Source organism: Nothobranchius furzeri, chromosome 15 (assembly GCF_043380555.1).
Source record: "Nothobranchius furzeri strain GRZ-AD chromosome 15, NfurGRZ-RIMD1, whole genome shotgun sequence".
NCBI classification, from domain to species: domain Eukaryota; kingdom Metazoa; phylum Chordata; class Actinopteri; order Cyprinodontiformes; family Nothobranchiidae; genus Nothobranchius; species Nothobranchius furzeri.
The window spans coordinates 36,967,705-36,994,668 of record NC_091755.1 but is presented as its reverse complement, the minus strand read 5'-3'; the positions used below and the strand labels follow the sequence as shown (position 1 = coordinate 36,994,668).

The 26,964-nt window shown below is 43.5% G+C and overlaps 1 protein-coding gene across 2 annotated transcripts in view; it reads right to left on the bottom strand.

Annotated features, from left to right (window-relative positions):
* Positions 1-4,379: 4,379 nt before the first annotated feature.
* LOC107390377 (SPRY domain-containing protein 3) overlaps positions 4,380-26,964 on the bottom strand; it is a 91,121-nt gene continuing 68,536 nt past the window's right edge. For both annotated transcript variants that reach the window (XM_015967042.3, XM_054745727.2), the window contains exons 9-11: positions 16,985-17,104; positions 12,941-13,089; positions 4,380-5,429 (exon numbers count right to left, since the gene is read on the bottom strand). In XM_015967042.3, the coding sequence (XP_015822528.3) occupies positions 5,295-5,429; positions 12,941-13,089; positions 16,985-17,104 (404 nt within the window). In that variant the 3' untranslated portion in view covers positions 4,380-5,294. The remainder of the gene's footprint in view (positions 5,430-12,940; positions 13,090-16,984; positions 17,105-26,964) is intronic.

The following is a 26,964-nucleotide window of genomic DNA, read 5'->3' as shown; positions in this document are numbered from 1 at the left end:
TTAGCATCCTTACACTGGCTTCCAGTCCCTTTTAGAATTTCGTTTAAGGTTCTGTTGTTTGCTTAGAAAGGTTTAAACGGATTGGCTCTGCAATATCTATCGGATCTGATTCGGCCTTGCATTCTGTTGCGGCCCCTTCGGTCAGTGGAGCGGGGACTGTTGGTAATGCCCAAGCACAGATTCAAATCACGAGGGTGTCATGCCTTCTCAATACTGGGGCCGAAGCTCTGGAATGAGCTGCCTGCAGACGTGAAGCAGGCCACCTTGCTCAGATTTTAAGAGCCGTCTGAAAACACACTTCTATTTAATTGCTTTTCCTCAAAAGGAGCCTAGCTAATGGGTGGTTGTTGCACTTTTGTTCGATCCCACCCGGATTTAACTGCAAGTTTGTAATTGACATTTTAATAGCTTTAAATGTTTTCTCTCCTTTATTGTTTTACAGTGCTTTGTTTGTAAAGGCACTATATAAATAAAGTTGACTATGATAAATTTGGAGGAAATCTTAAACATCTTAGCAGCAGGATGGTCCCCTGCACCTGCTACTAGAGGCTGACTTCCCTCTATCAGACACACTCCTGTTGCCGATGATGGCTTCCGGGTCACGATCCTGGTTTGGCCGTGCATGTGTCTGTTACCCATCCATGTCGTTGGGAGACATGAGGGAATTTTTCTCGCCTTCTCCAGGTCTGCCTGATTGAGAGGTGCAGGAGACCACTTTCTGCTGTTCTGTTTTCTTCAGTTAGGTTCTGCTCTCATTGAGCTTTTACACAAATATCCTGCTACAATTAAGAGTGCATCACTGTTGTTTGTTCTGATGAGTCACAGCAGTCTCCAAACTGAGGGCGGTCTACTGGTGTCTCCTGCTGGTGCAAACCTTCCGATTACTCCAGATAATTGGCCTGTAATGAGCAGTGACGTCTCTGCATGAGCAGCCAATGGGGCGAGGTTGAGCCCCACCTTGTGTGTGTGTGTGTGTGTGTTGATTTCTCGTTTTATTTGTTGTGACATGAGAAAAGCAAAGCTGGCATCAGGACGAACATAAATGCTGTCAAACAACCCTTCAGTGATGGTTAGATGAAATTTTCTGTATTTCTTAAAGTTGTTTGAGGGCCTAGCAGCAATGCAGGCCCCTTCTTACAGAGTACTCTTTCATCAAATTGAATGCAACCTCAATTTCTAATTTTTCCTGAAGGAAAAATTCTCCAGCTCATCCTTGAGGTCACCGTTCTTTTTCTTTAGATCATCAATTTCCTTCTTTAAGTTTCATTGAGGGTGTCTCAGCTCAGATTCCTGGTTTAATCTGTTTAGCAGATCTTCACACAAAGCTTCCTTTTCCTGAAGTCTGCTCCGTTTTTGACAGGTCTCAGCATTACTTAGGTTATAACCCAGCCCCTGTTTGAGTTGATTGACTTCATGTTTGTAATATTCAGTCAATTTATGCTTTTATTTTATTTTTCCCATCGTAATACAATTTATCTGTAAGGATCAGGTTTAGTTGGACCTCTTTCTGCATCGTCAAAAGGAAATGGCTTTTTTTTATTAGTGCCAGAAGATTCCTGCTGGAAGGGCCCAGATGGAGTGTTTTCTTGTTATTTGAACATCATTTCCATTCATCCTGAAATCAGCACTTTAGTGTTTAGAGGTCTTGAGCCACTATCATTAGAATCACTATTTCTGCCTTTTTATTCTGGTCATAAGGACTGTGGACTAGCAGGGACTACACCAGGCTCAAGACCATCCAGACTTGTTTTCAGAGTCATTCCACAACGGTGGAACGACCTAGTGCGTTCTACCAGAACAGGGGTGTTCCCGTACGTCTTTTGAGGACCCAGTCTTTCAGAGAGCACCCCCCTTCTCTTGCTCTGCTTTGAAGGAGAAGCTGGACAGGGTTGCTAGGGAGAGGAACGCCTGGGTTCCTCTCCTGGACCTGTTACTTCTGTGAATTGGATTGAACAAGGATTGACTGACGAACACATTTGCCAGGTTGCCTCAGTGGATGCTTATTTATTTTTTAAACCGTTCTTGGAAATCTTCTGTTGCAGTTACTGTTGGCTTCACACAAACGTTTGAGTCCCAGAGATCTCTGATGACTGCAGAACACAAGTATTAAATGCAAACAATATTAAAAATCTATTTTTAATAAATACGGTGCTGGAGACACTCACCAGGAACAAACAGGTGGGTGTAGTTTGCTAAAAGCTCTTTACTTTTATGCAGAAATGTTAAATAAAAAAACCTAATACTGGACTGCATCAAAGGTATTATTGTTCTATAGGTCAGACCTTTTCATTGCACCGGGTTATGAATCTCTCTAACAAATATAAGTGGATGCAAAGACTGAAGATTTGCATAACCTTCCTGTCAGGACCTTGATGTCATTCCCTGAATTTTACACGATTTAGCATTTAGGTCTCTTTATTCAGTCACAACCACACACAATAAATGGAGACAAATAAATTGTTGTTTTATGTAAAAATAACCCTTTTTATTGAACAAATGTTCTTATTTTATACTAGTTTGAAATGATCCTGTGTCAGGTTTGTGAGGTTAATCAGTTTCAGTTTTTGAATCAAGTGGTGTAGTAACCAAGACCCAACCTTTAGATGGCAGCAACCCGGTACAAAAGACTCCAAGCTGAGCTCTAAGAGGATCTTTGTAAATGTAAAACTTGATTTCCTGGATATATATCACTACTACACTTTTTATATCACAATACACATCTCCTTATTTACATATCTACAACTTCTGGTAGCATGTTTGTAGTCTGAGGAAGGCTACAGCGTTAGCCCAAACTTGTCAGCTTAAAAGGTGTAAACAAATCTTTTGTACGCTGTTTAGAAACGAACCAAGCAACGGAATTAGCCGCATTACACAGAATGAACTTTGTTATAATTTTGATGATTGTTTTACAACTAAAATTAAAAATAATCCAAACAGACCACAAATCGATTCCATCATTAAAACCTTTGAGTCCAAAACGAGGGTATTATAGTGCAAACAAGGCAGAGGTCTTTTCAATAACACATCAGGGACAAACCTGGAGTCACGTCTAGCTCTAATTTGGTGAAATATTTCTGAACAGTGAGACTCGGTAAACCAGAAAACCCCGAACTGAGACGTCATCTCTCTCTTTCTGATGTCTTTTCTACAGTCCAGCCCTGCTGAACTTCTTACACGAGTCAGAAAATAACAGCTAACACCGCCGTCAGCAGAAGGAATTTAAACCCTGAAACACTTTTGCATCACATTATTGTTTGTGCTTTAGTGAAGAACTTTGTGATGATTCTCTACGGAAACCCAAAGCCTGGGTGGAGCTCTACGGTGGATTTTACACTGGTGACATTTGAATGGATTGTCTCCAAACATTAGTACTTAGTGAGGAAATCGGCTCTGGCGAACTTGACAGAACACAAAAATAATTTTTTCTTTCTTTCTGGAATTTATGTTTCATCTTCCAACTTAAGCAGTTACTGGTTCTTATGAACCAAACAGCCGTGATGTTATAACTCATAAACCCGATACGGGAAAAATAAAATAATGAAGCATCTGGTTCTACAGTGACTGATCTTATTTCATTCGGAGAGACGCACTTGGACCTCCCCAAGTCCCGTTTTTTGTCCTAGTTACTTGTGGAATTCCCCAGAGCTCCGTTCCAGGCCCAGTACTGTTCTCATTACACATGCTGCCTTAAGGATTAATTCTGAGGAAATGTTACAGACACTCCACTCACAGCTGGTAAACCTAATGTTATCAGAGGAAGCGAAAAAAGTAAGGAAATGTTTTTTTTGTGTGTTTTACTTCATCTTAAAGTAATATTGACTAATAAATGTCAACAAGCGAATCCTTGTTCTTTATATGTTGTTATGAGTTTCAAAACTTATAAACAGGGTATCTGCAGGTTTAAGGGAGCCAAATTTAAGACTTTTTAAGACCTTTTTTAAGGCCACTTTGACCAAATTTAAGCTATTTTTTAAATTAAATTAAAGCTATAATTTCCAGCTATTGCCTGGAACCGGTGCTAACCACGTCGCGAACGTGGGGTTAACCATCCAGTTACCATTAAAGTTGCACGTCCCCATGGCGCAAGCTCCCACTAGCTTAACCAGCTAATGTGCTCATCTAAAAATAGTCCCCTTTCACAACCAACTGAATGTGCACGGTTCCGCTTACGCCAACATCACACACAAAAAATGCTGAAGACTAACTAGAAATTCACGAAAATTTTATAGGAATAAAATAATCTTGTTTATTGGGTCTTTGAAATTTTAATACCTTTTGAAACTGTATTTAAGGATTATTTGTAATTTTTAAGGATTTTTAAGGCCTTAAATTTGGAAAAGCAAATTTAAGACTTTTTAAGGACCCGCGGATACCCTGAATAAACTTGATGAGTTTTCTTTATTTGAATTTTGTTGCTCTGGACAGATTTTATTTGGTGGGTCAGAACTGGTTCTGATGGTAGCGAAGCCTGCTGGTTTCAGCAAACATCAGTCCTACAGAAACAGGACACCACCAACACCTCGAAAACAGCAACAACAAAAAAATCGTGCACAGGCTTTAAGAAAACGTCCAGCTGGTCCTGAAAGTCACCAACATTTGAATTTAAGCTCATTTATTTATTCAGCACCTTTAATGTACATTCACCACTTGTGAATAAAAATAAAAATATCCTTAATTTTTAAAGTAATCTTACGCGTGTTATGCAGTTTCGACAAAAGCGACACGGTGTCGGTACAAACTAACCAGCAGACGTCTCCAAGAACGTCAGTCCTCCCTAATAATTTGGTTAACATGGAATTCTTATAGTGCAAAAACAACCTGAACACACACAACCATAGACAGCACACCCATTTTCACCTGGAACCTGCTTGTGCTGACCCAGGAATGTCCTATGCTGCTCAGCAGCCGCATCTCCAGCCTGATCGTGTTCACCAGAACCTGGATGCAGACCAGGGGGGAGGGGTCTGTTGGTCTGGTTCTGCTCTGCTGGGGGTCAGGACAAAGGGGCTGAGCGTTCCATGCCTGGTGGGGGATTTCAAAGTGCATGCAGGAGGAGGTCCGCATGGGGGATTGGGACCAGTGCAGATTGCATAGAATAAACTTTTCATCTCAGGAGTCTGATGGTGCAGCAGTTCAGGTCAGGTCAGAATCGTGGAGCTGCCTGTTCGGTTGCAGAGCTGTGACTGAAAGATTTTTATGAATAAGGTCCATGCTGATGTGGTAGACAGTGAGGTTAATGTGTGCAGCTGAGTGGAGTGTGTTCTGGCTCAGCAGATCCGGACTGGGCTCTTGGCTCAGCCGCTGAGAGGGTGCAGGTCCACCTTCACCTTTTCTCCACTGCTCAGCATCCCCACGGTGGGGTAGAGGCCTCCAGGAGGAACCAGCACCTCTCGTCGGCCCATCAGCTTCCCGTTCCGGGTGAAGAACACCTGCAGGACCGAATGCTTTGGATGAAGAATCAACTCAAACACAGAGAGGGGGAACCAGAAACAACAGCCGGCAGAGGAGAACTCTGTTCTTAGTGTAGGACCTGAGAGTGCACGGTCAGCAGCTCCAAAAGAGTCTGTGCTGGGATTAAACCGTGATTAATGCATTTGTCCCAGTTAAATAAACATCTGAGTAAATAAATGAGAAAATGTGGTAAACCAGGGGTGGGGTGGGGGGCCAGTAATGTTTAAAGAACACATCTACACTAGATCACAGACGAATCAAACATCCTACAGCCGGCCCGCAGAGAACACACACACACACACACACACACACACACACACACACACACACACACACACACACACACACGCACACGCACACGCACACGCACACGCACACACACGCACACGCACGCACACACACACACACACACACACACACACACACACACACACACACACACGCACACGCACACGCACACACACGCACGCACACGCACACACACACACACACACACACACACACACACGCACACACACACACGCACGCACACACACAGCTCTACTCCACTCAGACCAAACAGCGACACACTAAAACAACAAAGTCGAGTGCTGTCGAGTGCGCGCTGCTGATAAATGAGCCTGAGTCACATATCAAACATTTACAGAACCACCCACTCCAAAAAGAAACCCGTTTAATTACAGCTGAGGGGAACATATTTCATTAGTCTGAATAACAGAGGCGGTACGACGTGTGCTGGAACGTTACGGTACATCAAGACTAATGTGTCCCGTTGAATAAATATCAACGAATCCCTGGATTAGAAGCCGGCCCGCTCTACTCTCACCCACCTGGGGTTGGGCCCTGCTAGCCTCGCTGCCACTCAGTGACCTCTGATTTCACAAGGCCAGCTCAATGAGCTGAGAAAACTTAAAACCTCTGTATTTAAAACTAAAACAACAAAAATGAGTTGAAGGGGTTCGGCTGGGTCCACTGAGGGAGCATTAACAAAGGCTCCAAAAACAAAAACGCTGCACAGAAACAAGGCCAGTTGCCTCCTGGTCTGGTTGGAATAGCTGTGATCCTGGTGTACAGTGATGAGCTAGTGCCAGGAAACAAAGCCTACTAAAAGTTCCCAACGGAGCAGGGTTCTAAACCTAGAACCATGGTTCGGAGGTTCTTTTTAAATTCAAACACATAATCAGGACTGCTTTGTAGCACCAGTGTAGACATGTGACAAAGAAGAAAGGCAGTAAGGAAGTTTAGTTTGTCAATCGGATGGAGATCAGGTGGTTTTAAAGCCCTGGAGTAGTAGTTCCATTTCTCTGGTACCTTTTACACCATCCAGGCTCGACTATTGAGGGACAAGCTGGAGATGGCAGGAGTGACCACCACAAGTCACACTGGATATTGGACTACCTCACAGAACGCCCACAGCTTGTTAGGGCTGTGTTTCTGACTAGCTGGAAGGAACTGAGCTGGCACCGTTCCTGTTCGCCCTCTACATCTACTTCTCGATCAACTCCGCAGGCTGCCATCTACAGAATTTCACCGATTACTCTGCTGTAGTCAGCCTCATTACAAATGAAGCAGACTCAGAATAAAGCCAGGGGCCACAGAATTGTGTGGACTGGTGTCAGCAGATCCACCTCCTGATCAACACAGGGAAAACCAAGGAGCTGGTGCTAGATTTTTGCAGACACAGGCCCTCTGCATTGGTATCGGTGAACATCCAGGGAACAGACACTGAGGTAGTCTTAGGAACTAGGGTTTTACTTGAACAGCAAGCTGGACTGGAGCCACAACGCTGGTGCTCTTTTCAGGAACGGTCAGAGCAGATGCTACCTGCTGAGGAGACTGAGGTCCTTTGGAGTGCAGGGGGCACTCCTAATGGCCTCTTTTGACTCTATGGTGGTATCAGCTATATTTTATGCTGTGGACTGTTGGGGAAAAGACTTATCTGCTGTAAGGAGACAGAGACTAGAGTAAGAAGGCCAGCTCTATTTTAGGATGTCACATTGATGAAGTGCAGGAGGTGGGAGAGAGAAGGACTCTAGCAATAACATCTGTCGGTTAACAGACCATATGGCCTACAGAGGGCCATCCCACTAAATACTAAATAAGGTATGGCACTTAACCTGTATGAAACGAGTTAAATTGGATTTCTATAATCCAGATTTAACATTGTTGTATTTTTTTTTCAATAGGGAATCTGACCAAATCACAAAACACACAATATGAAGAAGAATAAGAAAAGAAATTTTCTATAAAAATCACGAGGCACTTCACAAAAAAAACAAAAAATGTAAAAATATAAAAAAGAATTTAGAGAATGATTAAGAATATATTTAAAATGAGCAAAAAATAGACAATTGTGATTAAAAAATGTAAAGAAAGAGAAAGAGAGAGAGAGTAAATAGGAAAGAGGGAAATCAGTGGAGCCTGAGGAAGGTGGAATAGGTAGGGAGAGCAGAACAAGGAGAGGGTGATGAAGCCAGCCTGAACAAGTGAGTCTTCAGCTGCTCTTTAAAGGAGACCACTGAGTCCACTGATCTCAGGCTCAGGGGGAGAGTGTTCCAGAGTCTGGGGGCCACAGCAGCAAATGATCTGTCACCTTTGGTCTTTAGCCTGGTGCTGCACAACCAGTAGATTTTGATCACTGGACCTCAGGGACCTGCTGGGGGTGTAGGGACTGAGAAGATCACCAATGTAAGATGGTGTTTGTCCATGTAAGGCCCTATAGACCAGAACCAGGATCTTGAAATGAACCCTGAAGCTGACTGGCAGCCAGTGAAGCTGGAGGAGATGTGGGGTGATGTGGGTGTGTTTGGTAAAATGAATGCAAGTATCAGCTCTAAACATAACATCACAGACTAAACTCCAAAAATGTCTTCTTGTCTTACAAGTTTCTCCTGACTCTAACTTTTTACTTGAGTCTGCAGCTTTCTCTGAGTCATCCCTGAGAACACAGGCGTAATCAAACCAGCAGCTAACCTGGTTCCTGCTGCACTTACGGGTTCTTCTCTTTAGTATCTCTAGTGTTTATGGCTATCTTGTTTTCCCCACTGGGTGGAAGCAGACTGGTTAAAGTATCTTTTCGCAGTTTTTCCCTTTCAGATATTATGTATGATTTTTCAGAAATCCATAAAAGTGATTATCTTATGTACTGTGATATAATGTAAGCAATAAGTCTTTTTTATTTATTTTTTGCTAAGCACGATCCCTGCCCCGCAGAGCTCCGTGCAATAGGAAACTGAGCACTGACCAGAACTAACCATTAGCGTTAAACTACCGCTTACCTGCTTCAAGTTTAAGGAATACCTCGACTGATACAGAGTTGATTAACTTTTCACGGACAAGTAAGTGTTTAAAATACAAATATATGAGAACACAACATGACGTGAGAATAATACTTGTAAAACAACTTGTTTTAGCTGTTTGTCGGCTACAGAAGCACATTTATAAACAAGAAACGAGAAGTCGCCATCTTAAAAAAACAGGAGAAATTATTTGTGTGATATGCTTGTCAGCCACTAGATGGTGCCATCGGATAAGAGAAATACTCCGGAAAGAGACTTTAAGGAGTAAATTAACCCCAAAATATCATTTTTTTTGCTTATGAACTGTATAATTGGGTATTTACAAATGCAATCTTTCTGTTTCTGTGCATTTTTATAAACTTGATTAAATCTAGAATATAGGTCTAAAAACGTCTTAGTGCTGCCCCCTGTGGCAGAACAGCAGCTACTGCATGTTAAACTTGTGATTGACATCGGTACAGTCTCCTCCCACTCCCCTTCCCTCCCAGGATGGAAATTCCCCACACTTGGCCATGCCACTCTGTACCTCCTGGCAACGCCCACTTTCATGGCATTTTTCAAATCTTGACTAGGGGGCGGAGTTACATTTTCAGATGGTGTGCAGTCCCTCTTTAACTAGCGCCTTACACTGTGACATCAATCAGTCTTTAAGAAGGGAGCTGTTTGTTCTACAGAATGACACAACTACTCGTACTGACCGAAACTCTCCGACGACAAAACGAAAACAATCCACTGTTCAAATATTATTTAAGTGATTCCAGGATCTGCAGGACTGTGGTGCTTTCCCTTATGAGTTTGGCCTTCTGCTGGCAGATGCAGACCTAAACTGACTTTTTTAAATCTAAAGTTGCAGATTCAAGATCCAGCATGTTAGCTTGATTTTGATAAAGCGCCCTCTAGGGACCTACAACCCGCCAAGGCGCTTCACAACACAGCAAGTATTTCACCTGCACACACTAATCTTCACACGCTGGTGGTGAGCTACAATGTGGCCACAGCTGCCCTGGGGGCACTGAAAGAAGGGAGGGTGCTGAGCACTAGTGACCACTGGACCACCAGCAGTAGGCGAGGACAGTAAAATGTCTTCCCCAGAACACGACTGTGACAGACGAGGCTCAAATCTGCAGGAGGTGCTGATGTGACTTCCAGTAGTTTCCAGGCTGAACAACCGCATAAACATTTCAGCTAAAAAGTCAAAATGATCTTTATTTTATTCAAAATCCAAGTTTGCTGCAGCCAAGAGATCATGCCCTCTCATAGGACTGATTAAAGAAATACAATTAGTAACAGATCTTTTGATTTTGGATCTATCTGCAGCATTCGACACGATCGATCATGACATTTTGATCACAAGACTTCACACTTGGGCTGGCATTTCAGGCACAGCCCTAGATTGGTTTAGGTCATACTTTTGTAACAGGTCTGCTAGGGTCATATTGGATGGCTGCTCATCCGAGTCACAGCCTCTACGTTGGGGTGTCCCACAAGGTTCAATTCTCGGCCCGTTACTGTTCAACCTCTATATACTGCCCTTAGGAGCCATTTTCAGAAAACACGCTGTTTCATACCATCTTTACGCTGACGACTGTCAAATCTATTTTTCATTTAAGCCAACTCAATCAACGAAAGTTCTGTCTGATTGTATCCTTGAGGTCAAGCAATGGCTAGCTGACAACTTCCTCCATCTCAATGACTCTAAAACTGACTTAATCGTTTTCAGTCCTTACAGTACCACGGCAACTCAACAACCTGACCTCAACTATCTCTCACCTAATGTATCCTCCGTAATCTCCAACCTTGGAGTAAAAATGGACCAGGCTCTGAAGATGGATGCCCAGGTCAATAACAGTTAAATCATGTTTTTACCAACTAAGACGCATCTCAAAACTAAAGCACATCCTGAGTGTACGTCTTCTGAAATCCGTGGTCCACACTTTCATCACTTCAAGGCTGGATTACTCCAACTCCTGCTTATACGGCATCAGTAAAGCAGCTCTCTCTAGACTTCAGCTGGTCCAGAATTCTGCAGCTAGGTTGCTGACTGGAGCTGACAGAAGACAACACATTTCTCCAATTCTGAAATCTCTCCACTGGTTGCCCGTGCAGTTCAGGATAAATTTCAAAATTATGCTTCTGACTTACAAATCCTTGAACCATCAAGCTCCTCCATATCTGTGTGAACTTGTCCATTACTACAACCCGCCGCGTGCTCTCAGGTCTGAAGATAAGCTCCTCCTAGCTGTTCCGAATGCTCGTCTAAAAATCCGTGGAGAAAGGGCTTTGTCTGTCTGTGCACCGAAGCTGTGGAACGCATTACCACTGCCAGTGAGGCAAGCACCAACAGCTAGCATTTTTAAATCACGCATGAAAACTCACTACTTCAACCTAGCTTATACCACATGATTATGAACCTCACTCACATCTGCACTGTTTAAAAATGGACTTCACAATATCAACTTCCGTACTATTGAGGTTATTTTTTAAAATGTTTTTCTAATTTTTTATTCTCCCTGTGTTTTATTGATTTTTAGCTGTTATTTTTGGGAATTTTGTTGTATTTCCTTTTTATCTTCTATCTGTGTTCGACATGTTTGTATAACGCCGGTTTAATTAACTAACATTTTTAGTGTACAGCGCCTTGTTTGGTTGTAATGCCTTGTGAATGCGCTTTATAAATAAAATTGGATTGGATCTTGTCAACAATAACCTGCTCTTGGAAAACGTGCCTGATTTTGTTTCTCAGAAATACAGAGGAGATGGGCGGGGGCCCTTTAGGTTTCAGGCGGGGACAGGATGCTCCTGTTTTTATCACAGCTCTTTTAAAACCTCTCCCACTCAAACTAAATACCTATGGGTGTTTCAACTTTTAAACAAATGTGTAATTACTAGCTTCTCAAAAACATGGCGTGGTTTAATGATGAGTTTGCTGTAAATGGTCCCAACAACATATTTAGGCCTTTTACGATTTATCCATCTGTTAAACTCTGCACGTCTTCAAACAAGACCACTGAAAGCATAATGAAGCAGCGCACATAAGACAGGTCATGTGGAACAATCACGTCAGATCAGGGAGCTGGTCACAGCTGGCCTAGAGTCGGTAGGATGCGGTGCTTCTGGATCAAAGTGAAACGTGTAGGCGGCCCACAGCTCTGACTGGTTCACAGTTGATGTCCTAGCTGCACCCTGCTGCTCGCACTCAGGTCAGCAGATCAGATGCTTCGAAACATCCCAAAGGCTCACAGCCAGGCATGAGGGTGTCTGCAGCAGCAGCCGCTCTGCCACCATCAGGTCAGACCGCCCACCCTCACAACATGGTTTTAAAACTCACTTCAAAACACACTTATCCTCTCTCAGCAGATGTTTTACAGTGATCCCTCGCTACTTCGCGGTTCGTTTATCGCGGATTCACGACTTCGCAGATTTTTTCTTTGGAGCCTTATTCAAGGGAAATTCGCCGATTCGCGGTATTTTTCACCGATTCGCGGTATTTTTCTATGTGAAATATCAAGAAATTCCTGTTTTTTTTTTCATCAATTTCCTCATAAAATGCACTTTTTGTAATAAAACTATAAAAAAAAAACAAGTAAAAAATTTTTTCTATGTAAAGGGAGGGTTTTAAAAGTCTGAATACCTGTTAAATAAATACTGTAAATATGGTGTCCCTACTTCGCGGATTTTCACCTATCGCGGCCAGGTCTGGAACGCATCTACCGCGATAAACGAGGGATCACTGTATTGCTTTTATATTTTATCGTTTACATTTAAGATGTGTGTTGGGATGGATTCAGAGCTACATGAACCAAAAGCAAAACATATCTCCTCGCTGTGCGTTTGTCTTTTTAACACCTTAATCTAACAGCTGAAATGTCTCTCCAGCCTTCATTAGTGTCTACAGCAGTGATTAAACACTAAATTAAACACATCAGTGGTGTTCATCATCTAAAACATACAGGAAACATGCTGGAACCAGACTGCAGCACCAGGTATGTCAGCTCAATTTTTTCTAAGACCAATAGACCAGACCAACAACTCTGAAGTTGCAAGTGAAATATTCTGGCCACAGAGGTCGATAGGAGCTGCATGGCCTTTCATTAACCCTGTAAAGGGTAATTTTAGCACATACTGGCTCAAGAAAATGATTAAAAAATATAAGAGATAGTTGTAAAGTACCCCTTTATAGCGTAACTCACCATGACTTTCCTTCCCCCTTGCTCTCTCTCTGCTTCTTCGCCCTCCTCCTCCTCTTCCCCTTCCTCCTCCTCCTCATTGAGGTACAGACAATTCTGGACGTCTGCTTGACCCGGGTGGCTTTCCAGCTGATCCAAGTCGTCCATGACACCTGAGGACAGAACAAAGCAACACAACCACTGAAATAACAGCTCAGGAGCAAGTGAACAGAGCAGCAAGAGAAAAACCATGTTTGGATGCGCTGATCTGGTTCTGGTGAGTGAAGGCAACACAAAAGCAAAGTGAGTAACATTACAGACTAGTCACAATGCTTATAGAAAAGAATCACCCCCTTTGAAAGACTTTGATTTAGTTTCTTTTACAGCCTTAAATAAAATCACCAACAAAAAATATCTTTTATCAGTTACTTATGTAACTAGCTGGTTTTATGTAACTGGCCTCTACACTATACCCAAACCCGTGGGCACCCAGGCGGATTGGTGCTGCATCTGCAGTGATGCGGGTGTTGTACTAGTCTGCTGGGGTGAAAAGAGCTGGGGTCTCATTTACCGTGTGTGTGTGTGTGTGGGGGGGGGGGGTCTTGCTCTGTGTGAAAACGAAGCAGTACAAGTGATAATGCTGAAGGATTTCATAATGTTATCCTCCTCAGCAGCAGCACTGCAGGTGCTCTTCATGTCCAACATGTGCGTAAACCAGGTCCTTAGTCAACTTAAAGCTGCACACATTTCTCTGCTAAGTTTTCTTTCATAAATCCCAAAGTTTGCGTGGAAAGTTGCTTATGCAGTTTTCCGACCCCGTTTTGTGCGTAAGCAAGCTTGATAAATGACGCCCCTGGGCTGGAAGGCAAAGCTCTCGATTTACCGGTTGACTTATGTTCCTACCCTCACCTATGGTCATGAGCTTTGGGTAACGACCGAAAGCATGAGATCATGGATACAAGCGTCTGAAATGAGTTTTCTCCGCAGGGTGGCTGGGCTCTCCCTTAGAGATAGAGTGAGAAGCTCGGCCATCCGGGGGGAGCTTGGAGTAGATCTGCTGCTCCTCAACATTAAAAGGAGCCAGTTCATGTGGCTTGAGAATCTGGTTAGGATGCCTCCCTAGTGAGGTTTTCTGTGCACTTCCAACCAGGAGGAGATCCAGAGGAAGACCCAGGACATGCTGCAGGGACTATATACCTTGGCTGACATAAAAATTTCTTAAGATTTCCCTGGAAGAGCTGCCTCAAGTAGCTGGGGTGAGGAAAGTCTATGTCTGTCAGCTTAGGCGGCTGTCCCTGCAACCTGACCCCGGATAGCCAGAGGAGAAAATATGGTTTTATTAATGTCAATATTTCTTTTCTTTTTTTTTCAGTTTCATTCCAGTCAGTGCTGGTTTTATTATTTTTTAATATTTATTTATTTATTTATTTTTCCCATGTCCTGTCTGGCTGTGAAGCAAACAGAATTAATGTCTGAATGCTGGTGACAAGCCTTACAGATTTACTCTCAGGTGGAGCATCAAAGCTTCTGCTTTTAATGTCACGCCTGATACTTAAAACTTTATTGTTATTGTTTTTTGAAAGCATGTAATGCCGACCGGACACGGAGGTGAAAGAGAAAGGAAGAGACGGGGGTGGGGGGGGGGGTCCCCACAAAAATAAACAATCAATGATGAACAAGAGTCTGCTTCTAGACCTGCGGAAAGAGAAAAAAAGAAAAGGGACAAACAACAATACAACAGGAGCAAGCTGTCACTGCGTCAACATAAGATCAACATTGTTTTACTGAACAATCACGATAATAAATCACAGTGCATTTAGTGCCAACCACAGCCTTAAGACATGTGTTGGATGTGCCCAAGTCCATACTTATGAAAGCACCATGTGAGCACCTGTGTGCGTACCCGCTCTTGTATATGTAAGGTTTCTCTATAGGAGCATCCAATAGAGAGTGTGAGGGGCCACAGATCCGCCCCCCAAAGATGTCTAGGAGATGGAGGCAGCTCTAAGTCACAGAGATCCAGGAGCTGCCCCAGAGAGCAGGGACCCCAGGGAGACTGCAATCAGAAATGCCCCTGCCCCCCTCAAGTGGCGCAGACGACTGCCCCGAGGGGCTACAACCAGCAGCCGGCAGAGTCCTGTGGAATATCAGCAGCAAGCCCACAGGCCCACCCGCAGCCTCCCACCCTCAAGCCAGCTGAGCCCGGAACCCAGTGACTCGGAACCCAGGGGTGACCAGCCCCGCCGGGGACCCAACAGAGCCCAGGGATTCAGATACCACCAGGCAGCCACCAAGATTAATCAGGCAGGTGCCAAAAATCTTAAACCCCCTAACCCGGGAGCCGCAAACACTCAGGCAGACCAAGGCACCGCACTCCACACCAAGTGTGGCAGGGGGAGGGGAGGCGAAGATGTGTAGCAGCAAAATAAGTCCCAGGAGAGGGGAGGAGTCAAAGACCCCACCTGACATATACAGTCATACACAGACACAGTCACACACTCCCTCCCTCATGCTCGCACATACACATACAACCTAAGACGTACAAAAATGCATGCCAGACACCCACTCATGCTCCCCAAACACACCCTATTCACTCTGGTCATGGTACTGCTGCACAAGGGGTACAACCATTACCGGTTCCCAGATTTCAACCCTTTCTGCTGGGGTACTGATGAGCACGCTCCCCTGCCCAATGCCGAGCAAAGCGACCCCCCACCCCAGACCCCAGCCAGACGGCCAGATCTCCCTCCTAGCCTTCAGCCCCGGGAAGCCAAGCGACAATAGAGGTGTGCTAAGACCCCTAGTCTCACTCCCCCTGCACCAATACCGTGTTGGTGCGTGTTGATGAGGTGTATTCGTGGCTGTGGTGAGTGGGCAGTGCAGGCATCATCTGGCCTACGCCAGCTGATGCCACCACACCACCCGTCTTCCCCCACAGCCCTCTGTGTCTAAGTGTGGTTTAAAATTGGAAGTGGGCACCAGCACTCGTGATGAAGCTGAAAGATACCCTTGCCAAATGCCGTTGAATGTGCTCACTCCCAGGGCCCTAAGTGTGAGTTTGCGTGGAATGTCGTTGGTGGAAGTGTTTAATGTGCAAATAAAATTGGGGGGCAGGCTGCCACAGGAATGCGGAAATGGGGTCCATACCCCCTACCCCCTGACTTGCCCACCCCCCAAGGTCCTATATGCATGTTTGTGTGATGATGTGAGGGAGCAGGAGCGAAATGTGTGGGGATGGGGAGGAATGGCTGGTTGGGCTTAGCCCTCCAGGGAGCCAGCTCCCCCACTGGCCCCAATAGGCACCTCCATTGCCAAAATGCCACCCAGGGCATGGAGACCCCAACCCATCTTGCCAGGGCCCAAAGCAGCAGCAACGCAGAGCTCCACGGAGTCCGAGGGAACCAACGGAGCCCCACCCCAGCAGAATATCTACTCCCATCCATGCATTTGCACAGCTTCCAGAATGTATAAGACATAGGACATCCAGGTTGGGTCCTCCCCCTCCTGGACATACACCTCCCCCGTGATGGGACAGCAGAGGAGCCAAGGTCTATCTGAGGCCCCCGAGCCCGGGCCAGGCACTGCCACATGTTCCAGCCTTCTTCCCGGCAGCATACATGTCAGGACCCGACCCCCAAGGCCCCGCCCAGATCCCCACACAGAGCCAGCCACCCCCACGCCCTGAGCCCTCACCCAGACCTACTCAGGGGCAATGCAGCCACCAGGCAGCAGCCTATGGCCACCGCCAAGACCCCCAAGGGGCCCTACTCACAACCGCCAGTAGTCCACCCCCCCGAGGCAACCCAAGCACCTCCAGAGGGGGGCAGCAGCCCCCCAGCCCCAGACACCCCCAATACAATATTTCTTGTTTTTAAAATTTTACTTGAACTGTAACTTTGATATTTTTCAAAAAACGCTATAGGTTGCATTGGATAAGTAAAGCTGGTTAAATATATTATTTGGGTTTCCATTTAAGGCTGTAAAACAAAACCATTAAAGTCTTTCAAAAGGGGCGATCCTTTTCTATACTCACTGTGTACCTTTAGTAGCTGAACCTCAGGGCCCCACCTTCTCCATCCAGAATGTAGTCAAGTGGGAACATGATGCCACAACCCATGATGTCCCCTTTGAAGCAACGAGGACCAAAAGCGTCACCAACCCCACTTCCATGGAAGATCTTCCCATCATCTGGCAGTGAGGAAGAGCAGGAAACAACAACTAAACATCAATGAAGCACAACCAGTTACGGCTTTCCTGGTTCTGTTATCCTCATGGTCCAGCTTTGGATAATTGGAAGACAGACAGACAGATGAACAAATGGTTAAGTGTTTGGAAGAACACCCAGATGCTGCTGAACTGAAAGCAGCTAAATAAAGACTCATGGCAGTTTCACATCTTGGTCAACACGGACCGGGCTGGGTGGCATCGGTTTTTACCTTTTTTTACCTTCAATCCCTGAAAATATCCATCAAAATGTTGTTGAAAATGAATAAAATGACATCCAATCGTTGAAAAACATTGGCGGCTTAGTAACATTAACCATAAAAATTGGGTTTAAAATACATAGGGTGCAGGTCTAAAGTCTCTGGAGGACGCCATATTAGACGTCATGTTTCATGTGAGCCAGCTTGGGGTCCTGCACCTGCGGATGACGTCATACTAGATAATTTTTGGTTAGTCTGGACAAATATGCAATTGTAGTCCTTGCGGTTGCAGTCCTGTAGTTCAAAAAAACTTTTTTGGAGAAAATATGTTTATATTGGCAAAGGAAATATAAAATAAATACAAAAAGAGACCCTGAGCAACTCAGATTAGGATGAAATTACGCAAAATGTAGAAGAACTTTGAACAAATAATAAGTATACAACATTTCGAATGAATTTATAGATTTTTTTACATCTCGTCTCGTCTTCTTCCGCATATCCGTGTGTCGGTGAGATTGAGGAGCTCCTCAAAGTATTCCTTCCACCGCCCAACTATAGCTCCAGTTGACGTCAACAGCTCCCCATCCCCACTGTACACAGTGTGGGCAAATTGCTGCCTTCCTCCCCTGAGACGCTTGATGGTTTGCCAGAACCTTTTATTTACATATAAAACTAAAAAAACCATACATCCAAACAGAAAGGGTTGCTAATTAAAGTGACAATGTGTAGCTTTTACCATTAATCTCTGGAAATATCCATCAAAATGTTGTTGTAAATGAATAAAAAGATGCCCAGTTGTTGAAAAATATTGATGGTTTCATATCTTATAACCATAAAAATCAGTTCTTCATAGGAGCGGGTCTAAGACACTGGGTGACGACATACTGGGTGCCATGTTTCCTTCTATGGAAGCCCGTGAGGACAGAATGCATTAACTGATAAGTAACAAATGGTTACAAAACTTTCACCATTAATAAACATAGTTGTTTTACACATTCACGTCTTCACTCGTTGCCAGTAATGAAAGGTAATCTGATGTTCTTGTCATTTGCTGGAGGTTGCACTCGCAGGGATTTTTGACCCTAATGGCCATCCGTTGGTAAAGTCTTATTAAAACACAAAAATAATGCTTGCTTGCAATGATTTAGGTATGTGTTGCCCCGTGTCGCCAGGGAAAATACACAAAGTCACTTCAACCAAATAAATGAAAAACGTTTCACATATAAGAACTGCTGTACATTTTGGCCCAGTCTGATGTTGGTTTTATGTAGTTTCACATTCTGTACAAAACTAAAACTATAAGATGTTTTCATAACAAATTGCAGTTAGAAAGAAAATATTTAGGTGGTAAGAAACATTAATTTAATAACAAAATTGTTAAACTTTTCAGAATTGAAAAAGAAATGCAATATATTTTGGCCGAGATGTAATGATGTAGTTTGACGTCACCAGCAGGCACAGGACCCCAAGCAGATCAGGTACCTACAGTGCCAAAAAACCAGAATCAGCACTGAATTCTCTCGATTGGAATCAGCTGAAGAGCCATTAAAGTCTGAGGAGTCATGCCGAGGTTGCATGCTTTTTGCTCTACAGGTAACACCTTTTACCATAATGGTTAGCAACACTCACAGCATATGGTGTAAAACTACCCTGGAATGTATGTATGTACTGCCCCCTAGTGCCAGGAAACTACACACGGCCACTTGAAGACTTTTTAAAAAAATTATTTATCATTATTTATGGTTTTTAGTGGTATAAGCCAAACTCTGCTGGAACTAGGACTCATTGGCGTGTTTATGTTTAACATATTGGGACTGTACACTCTTTGGCTTTGATACACAGGACATCCTGACATTCCACTCTGATGATGATGATGTGCAAAACCACAACATCCAAAGAAGATCATCAAAGCAGCACATCCTACAGCCGTGACAGACAACAATAGAGCCAGAAAAAAAGGGCAGAAGAAAAACATTACAAAGATAGCCTGCAGACAAGTGCTCCTCAAGCAAAGACCAACAGCTGCTGCAGCAGGTAAATATTTATGAAGTTGTCATGGGATCCATCCTGGGCTCAGGATACTGTTTAAACAGCGTCTATCGGAGCACCGGGAGCCAGACGGAGACACTGTATCATTACAGCTCCCATGCGGGTCCTTTTAACAACACCACACACAAGGCAAACAGAGGAGCTATGCTGGCATGGGTCAACGTGCCTAAAAATAGAACAGCAGACCTCTAGAGAGGGACAAGAACTGGAGCTGGGGAGCAAAAATTCAGGTTTAGACCTGAATTTGAGTTCTAGACGAAAAGGACAGCAGTAGGACAAGCGGGGCAGTGCATCAAAGCAGCAAGTCCATGGGATGTTTGCTCCACCAACACACACACCATCTGTTTGGCTGATGCACAAAATCAACCAGCCAACCAACCAACCAATCAATCAAAAATATAAACATTTATAATTTTTAAAATGTTTCAGCACACAATAGTCCAATGATGTTTTATTTATGAGTTCTGCATGCAAAAAGAACAAATAAACTAAAAACTGGTCAGTGTGAGAAAGAGTCAGAGGATAGTCCGGAAGATTCTACGATATGGTCAGCTGGACCACATGTGAAGGTCACCAGGGCTGATCTCAGAACAGCAATACACTCGGAACCAGGACCAGGCTGAAATAAATCAATTCACAAATGACACAGGTTGTGAGCTTTTGTGCAAAATCATTCACCTCAAACATCCTCTGTTTTAAACATAAACAGTTTCCCGGCCTTTCTCGCCACACGTCCCACCCTACATGAAAATCAGGTGGTAATTTAATTCCTTAGAAAAAAATAACAGCTTATAAATGTTTGTAAAGAAAGAAAAATAATTAAATAATCAAAATCCAAGTTTTAGTTAAAGGAATGCGTGTTGGTTAAATCATGTAAATAATATTAAGTGTGAATGATGCTAGGCTACTGACAAATTGACTGGAATCCATTCCTGGGTTTGATAAGTTTCCATTTAGTGATTTGTTTCTGAGAGCTACGTTGAAATGCATTTAGTGGTTGATGAGATATTTAATCTAAGCTGCAGGGCTGTTTGTATATCTCTGAAAAAAGAACCCCTGTTTCTTAAACATCACTTCAAACCCATCCATCACAACTGAATAAGGAGCATCTGTTTAGACGAAGTTCCGTCTACTCATCTCTTTAGGTGTCCCCCAAATCCATGATGTCCTGTTAGAGATCCAGTGTGTTTGTCATTCCTGCACTGAATCAGATAAGGCAATTATACGGAGGGTAGATTCAGCCCATTATCCACGGATAGATGGTGGTGATGGTGGTCAGAACAAATTCATGCTGCGGGTGTTGAGTCACAGCATGTGAGGGGAAGATGAGGGGTTATGGGGATAACAAATTACTCACAACCTATACACTGTTTAACAACTGTACTGCAAAGCCACACTTATGTGATTTATTCACAATAGTTTAATAGAAATAATCACAAGGAAAAACAACCAGAGATGCTGGATTGGATCCGTGTGTCAAAAATTACTCTTTACAGTTACCACCTGAAAATTTATCTCAAAGAATTATCTTTACCAGAATCCAGGGATGTGTATTTTTGAAATTCTGGCGATACGATACATATCACGATACAGGGGAGACTATACGATATATCGCGATATATTGCGATACATTCAGTCAGACGTTACAAGCAATTTTTTTTACTGAATTTATTGTAAGAATGTTCAATAAACAGTCCAAACTGATACGAAACATGTTTAACATGAGGTATCTGAACCATGATGGAGGGATTTACAGTTCAATGGTGGAAACAAAACCCATTGCACACTGCTGCCAACTAGAGGGTGGCGATTGAATTGCACAAAACGAAAAGAAAATACACACAAGTTTGCATGTAAATTCTTTCAAAAATTAGATACAAAGCTTTTGAATATAGATGTAATAATCGAATGAAAAAATATCACGATATATTGCCATATTGATATTTCCAATACACGGCTTTTGAATATCGATATAATATTGTTGGGAAAATATCACGATATATTGCCATATCGATATTTTCTTACATCCCTACCATAATCATTTATAAAAATTTGACTCTGGAATTAAAAAACTTCCACATAGATGACCTGTTAAAGGGAGCCTAAGTCCCACCCATCTACCTCCGGACCATGGGTCCTCAGAAGAACGAAAAAAAAAAAAAGAATGCAAGTCAATGAGGCTAAAAACGCTATTTTCTAATTCCGCTTGTTTTGTGGCATGGATTTCACATATAATGTAATGTGATTTTTAAAGACACATTTTGATACCAAGAATGCACTCCTTTTTGAATGGGGGGAAACACTATTTTAGGTTTAGCGTGAAAATAATTCTAGGTCTACAAATGCGCTTCACAAAAGTGACATCATCAAACCAGACACAGAGAAAACTTAGGGAAAATGGCTGTACGTTCCGCAAACATCCCACAGGAGGAAAGAACCACCATAAATCTGGCCATTTGGTAAGTAGCAGCTACGTTAGGGAAGAGGAGATTACGGTATGTGTTGACGTAGTCAAGCTAGTCATGTGTAGTCATGCTAATTATAAACTTTACAAGCCGATAAATCTAAAAGTACGTGACTGGCATGGTCGAAACACCCATCATTACTTTTCGTTTAAATTGTATTACAACATAAGCGTGATCTAGGGCGTAAGCCCCGTTGACTTGCATTCGTTTTTTCGTTCTTCCGGGGACCCATGAGCCAACCGGAAAGGAAGGAGAATTAGGCTCTCTGTTGCTAGCATGAGCAACATAGCTCTATATAATCTAGTCAAATTTATTTTCCTAGCTTGTTCGAACTCTACTTCTGGCAGTTATTGTCGGTCTAGAAAAAATAAATAAAGACCAAACTAGTACTTGTTTCTTTTATCTGATACACCAAACCATGACCCTTAGAATAAGTAATTATGCTTCACTGAATAACTATTCTTTGACATGAGTGTTCAAGCCTTTTTCTTCTCGCTCACAGTTGTTGTTCTGCAGCAGTTGAGCACCAGTGATCAACTAGATGATTCAGAAATTGCCTGTTTATACACTAAATGGTTTGTTGCAAATAACCAATAATCACAAAGACAGGCAAAACAATGCAAATCAAGATTTGATCTGAATCAAACATGAACAAACCAGAAACTCCAGTGATGACATATTCTATACCGCTGCCTACATAAAGAACCCAGAAGTTGCTTGCCAGCAGTATAAACAGATGTTTTGAAGATTTTCAGGGCTGATGAGATGGTGGACCAGATAGATGGACCAGTGGCTTGAACAGTTGAAAATCTCCAGAACTTGTTAAGACACCAGCAAAGTTGAGGTGGAGAACTGATTGAGCTGGTATTATTAAAGATAATTGCTAAGTGAATATTTCCAAGTTGAAAGTGGATTCAACTCCTAAACCTATAGTTTATATTTTAAAACACAATTTCTTCAAGCAAAAGTACTGGAAAACATCTGCATCTGTGAAGGAAGTTGCTTCATGGCATACTTCCAAGTACTCTACCACACAGCGGAATACTTGAACGATCATGTTTACCAACATGTTGGATTCACTTTGTTTGTTCCATATTATAATCAAACCTCACAATAATGACTTGCCTAGTAATGGTGCACGAGGTGTGAATAAAAGTGTGTTTACATTGTTTGTCGTGAAGTTGAATGATGTTTCCAGATGTTTCAGAGCTGCAAGAGGAAACAAACAGAAGCAGTAGACTTGGCAACTCTTTATGAGCTACTGGACCAAAATCTTTACCTTATCCTGAGCACAGGAAGGCAAACCTCTCACACTCAGTGTGGAAAACCACATACATAATTTCAGTCTCTAGCAAATAAGATTAATGGCAGATCTGCTAGGCGGGCACATTTCTGTGGTGTCCACCAAGCCAAACCAGGCTGACCACAGAGCAAGAGTTCTGGGCCTAAATGATTGATTCTGTCTGCCACTCAGCATGGAGGCATCATCCACAGACTCCGACAGGACCAAAACATCAGCTGTTATTAATATTAATACATCCGAACCATGAAGAGACACTACTATGGCATATAGAGCCATTATGACAATCAACTCAAAAACGATTGACGAAAACAAGAAAGTGTGTTTACTGTGCTGATAGTGAGGACAGATGAGAATAAAGAAACATGCTGCTAAAGGTAAATCAAACACCTTTTCTAGAGATACAAAACAAACACAAAAGGCTGATTGTTTTTCACTTCAGTGAATCGAACTATGAGTAGCTGAAAGATTAACAGCTGGTCACGATCAAAACAAAGCCAGTGAAAACCAGCTACGTCATCAACACTATGGACTAACAAGCTCTAGCCTCAGATAAAATGTTTGGTGCCAACAGAAGCTACAGTGTCATCACCACAGCAGCTAACGTTAGAAAATTATTGATCTTCAATAAAGTGTTGCTTGCTACAATAAAAATATTCAGTTCAATGTGTCATATTTTTCCCCTCTCACTGAGAACTGTGTGTCCAAGCTTCTCACGTGCAGCCGCCCTACTACATGCCCACTTAACCCCATTCCGACTAAGCTGCTCCAAGCTATTGCTCCTACAGTAGCCGCAGCTGTCACACGTGATCAACGCTTCACTAACATCCGGCACATTTCCCACCTCTCTCAAGCATGCTCAGGTTAAACCGCTGCTAAAAAAACATCTCTTCCTCCAAATCATGTGGAGAACTACCGACCTATCCCTCTCCTCCCTTTTCTGTCCAAAATCATTGAAGGGGTGGCTTTCAAGCAGATCACAGAATACCTCTCACAAAACTGTCTGCTTGACCCTTACCAATCTGGGTTCAAAAAGGGCCACTCCACTGAAACTTCTCTGTTATCAGTGACGGAATTCTTAAAAGAAGCTAGAGCAATTGCCAAATCCTCAGTGCTTATCCTGCTCGACTTATCGGTTGCATTTGACACTGTCAACCATGGCTTCCTTTTATCCACACTCTCTAGCATGGGCATCACAGAGAAAGCACACGTCTGGTTTGAATCGTACCTCACAGGATGATCATTCAGTGTATCTTGGCTTGGACAATTCTCTATCGTGCACCATCTTGCCACAGGAGTCCCCCAGGGCTCTGTACTAGGACCTCTTCTCTTTGCCATATACACCACCACACTGGGTGAGATCATTCGATCACATGGCTTCTCCTACCACTGATATGCAGACGACACCCAGCTCTATCTGTCATTTCCACCGGACGACCACACTGTCTCTGCACGAATATCAAACTGTCTCTCTGACATATCAAAATGGATGAAATCCCACCATCTCCAACTCAACCTCTCTAAAACTGAACTACTTGTCATCCCAGCAAAACCATCCATGCAGTTTAATATCTCAATCCAAAATGACTTCCCATCTCTGGCTCCTTCAAAGGCAGTTTGAAATTTTGGTGTTATGATTGATGAACACCTGAGCTTTAAAGATCATGTTGCCTCTGTTGCTCGTTCATGCCGCTCTGCGCTGTATAACATACGAAAGATCAGACCATACCGAACACAACATGCCACCCAGCTCCTGGTGCAATCTATTGTCATCTCCCGCCTCGATTACTGCAGTGCCCTTCTAACTGGTCTTCCAGCCTGTACTGTGAGAACTCTTCAAATAGTCCAGAACGCAGCGGCGCATCTGGTCTTCAATCAGCCAAAAAGAGCACACGTCACCCCTCTGATCATTGAGCTCCACTGGCTACCGCTAGTAGCCACATTGAAATGGCTAAAACTAGCATACAAAGTACGAGATGGTACGGCTCCCATCTACCTGAATCCTCTTGCAAAGGCTTACGTCTCGGCCCGGCCACTCCGGTCATCACAGGATCGTCGGCTAGCAGTGCCTACACCACGCTCAGGACAATCCAGACTCTTCTCATGCATCGTTCCACAAATGTGGAATCACCTTCCAAGCATTACCAGAAAAGGGGCTTCCTTTTCAATTTTCAAGAAACTCCTGAAGACCCTGCTCTTCAGAGAGCATCTTCTTAACTAGCAGCCTCCCTACACCCGTCCCCCCTCTCTACTGTCCACTCCTTGTTCCCTCCTCTCCATGATTGATGTCAAGTTGTTGTTGTTGTCGTTAGCCTCAAGGGCAACATGCCAATTATCACTTTTAAGTCGCTTTGGACAAAAGCGTCAGCTGCATAAATTTGGGCACTGCAGTAATTTTATTGATTTCAAAACTTTTAGAACTAAATATTGGAACTCAAAATTGGTTTGGTAAGCTCAGTGACCCTTGAACTCCATACACAGGTGAATCCAATTTTGAGAAAGAGTATTTAAGGGGGTCAATTGTAAGCTTCCCTCCTCTTTGAATATTCGCTGAAGAGTAGTTAAATAGGGGTCTCAAATCAACTTTCAACTGACCTGCAAACGAAGATTGTTAACCATCATGGTTTAGGGGAAGGAGACCGAACGCAGACTCAGAGATTTCAGCTGACTGTTTCCACAGTTAGGAACATATTGAGGAAATTGAAAACTACAGGCACAGTTGAAGTTGAGGCTCGAAGTAGCAGACCGAAATCTGGGATAAATGAAAGCGAAGAATGGTGAGAACAGTCAGTGAACCCACAGACCAGCACCAAAGACCTACAACATCATCTTGCTGCAGATGGAGTCACTGTGCCTCTTTCAACTATTCGGCACACTTTATACAAGGAGAAGCTGCAAGTGAGAGTGATGAAGAGCAAGCCTTTTCTCCACCTACACTACAAACTGAGATGCTTGAGGTATGTTAAAGCACATTTGGACAAGCCAGCATCATTTCGAAATAAGGTGTTGTGGACTGTCCATCCATCCATCCATTTTCTCCAGCTTATCTGGACTCAAGTCGCAGGGACAACAGCCTAAGTCTAGAGGCTCAAACTTCCCTCTCCCTAGTGACTTGGGCCAGCTCTTCCAGGGGAATCCCAAGGCGTTCCCTGGCCAGTTGACAGAGCTGCTTCACACTCGGCTGCGAATCGCTCCAGCGAAAGTCTAAGATCATGTTCTATGAATCCAAAAGGACCAAATCATCTGCAAAAAGCAGAGACCCAATCCTCAGGCCAACCAACTGGATCCCCTCAATACCTTGGCTGTGCCTAGAAATCCTGTCTGTAAAAGAATCAGTGACAAAGGACAACCTTGGCGGAGTCCACCTCTCACTGGGAATGAGTCCAACTTACTGCCGGCAATGCAGACCAAGCGCTGACCGGTCATACAGGGACCTAACAGTCTGTATCAGAGGGCCTGGTACCCCATACTCCTGAAGTATCCCCCACTGGGCCCCCCCGAGGGATGTGCCACACCTGAAATTCTAGCGCCATGGCTACAAAATCAACTGTCCCCCGTCCTGTCTTTAATTCATTTTGAACAGCGAAATCCTCCAAGTTGTGCAGAACCACAAAGGCGGAGCTGCACCAGAGTCAGACCCGCCCATTTAATCTGAGTCAGCCCAATTCCTTCCAGTTGTCATTCTGGAACCGAGGAGGGTGTTATAGCTAATATCACCTAAAATGCAAGATTGAGGATGGAGTTGAGAGGTTAATTGAACAGTTTAAGTAAAGGTTCCATAAAATAAAAAATCTAACTTTTGGAACTTTT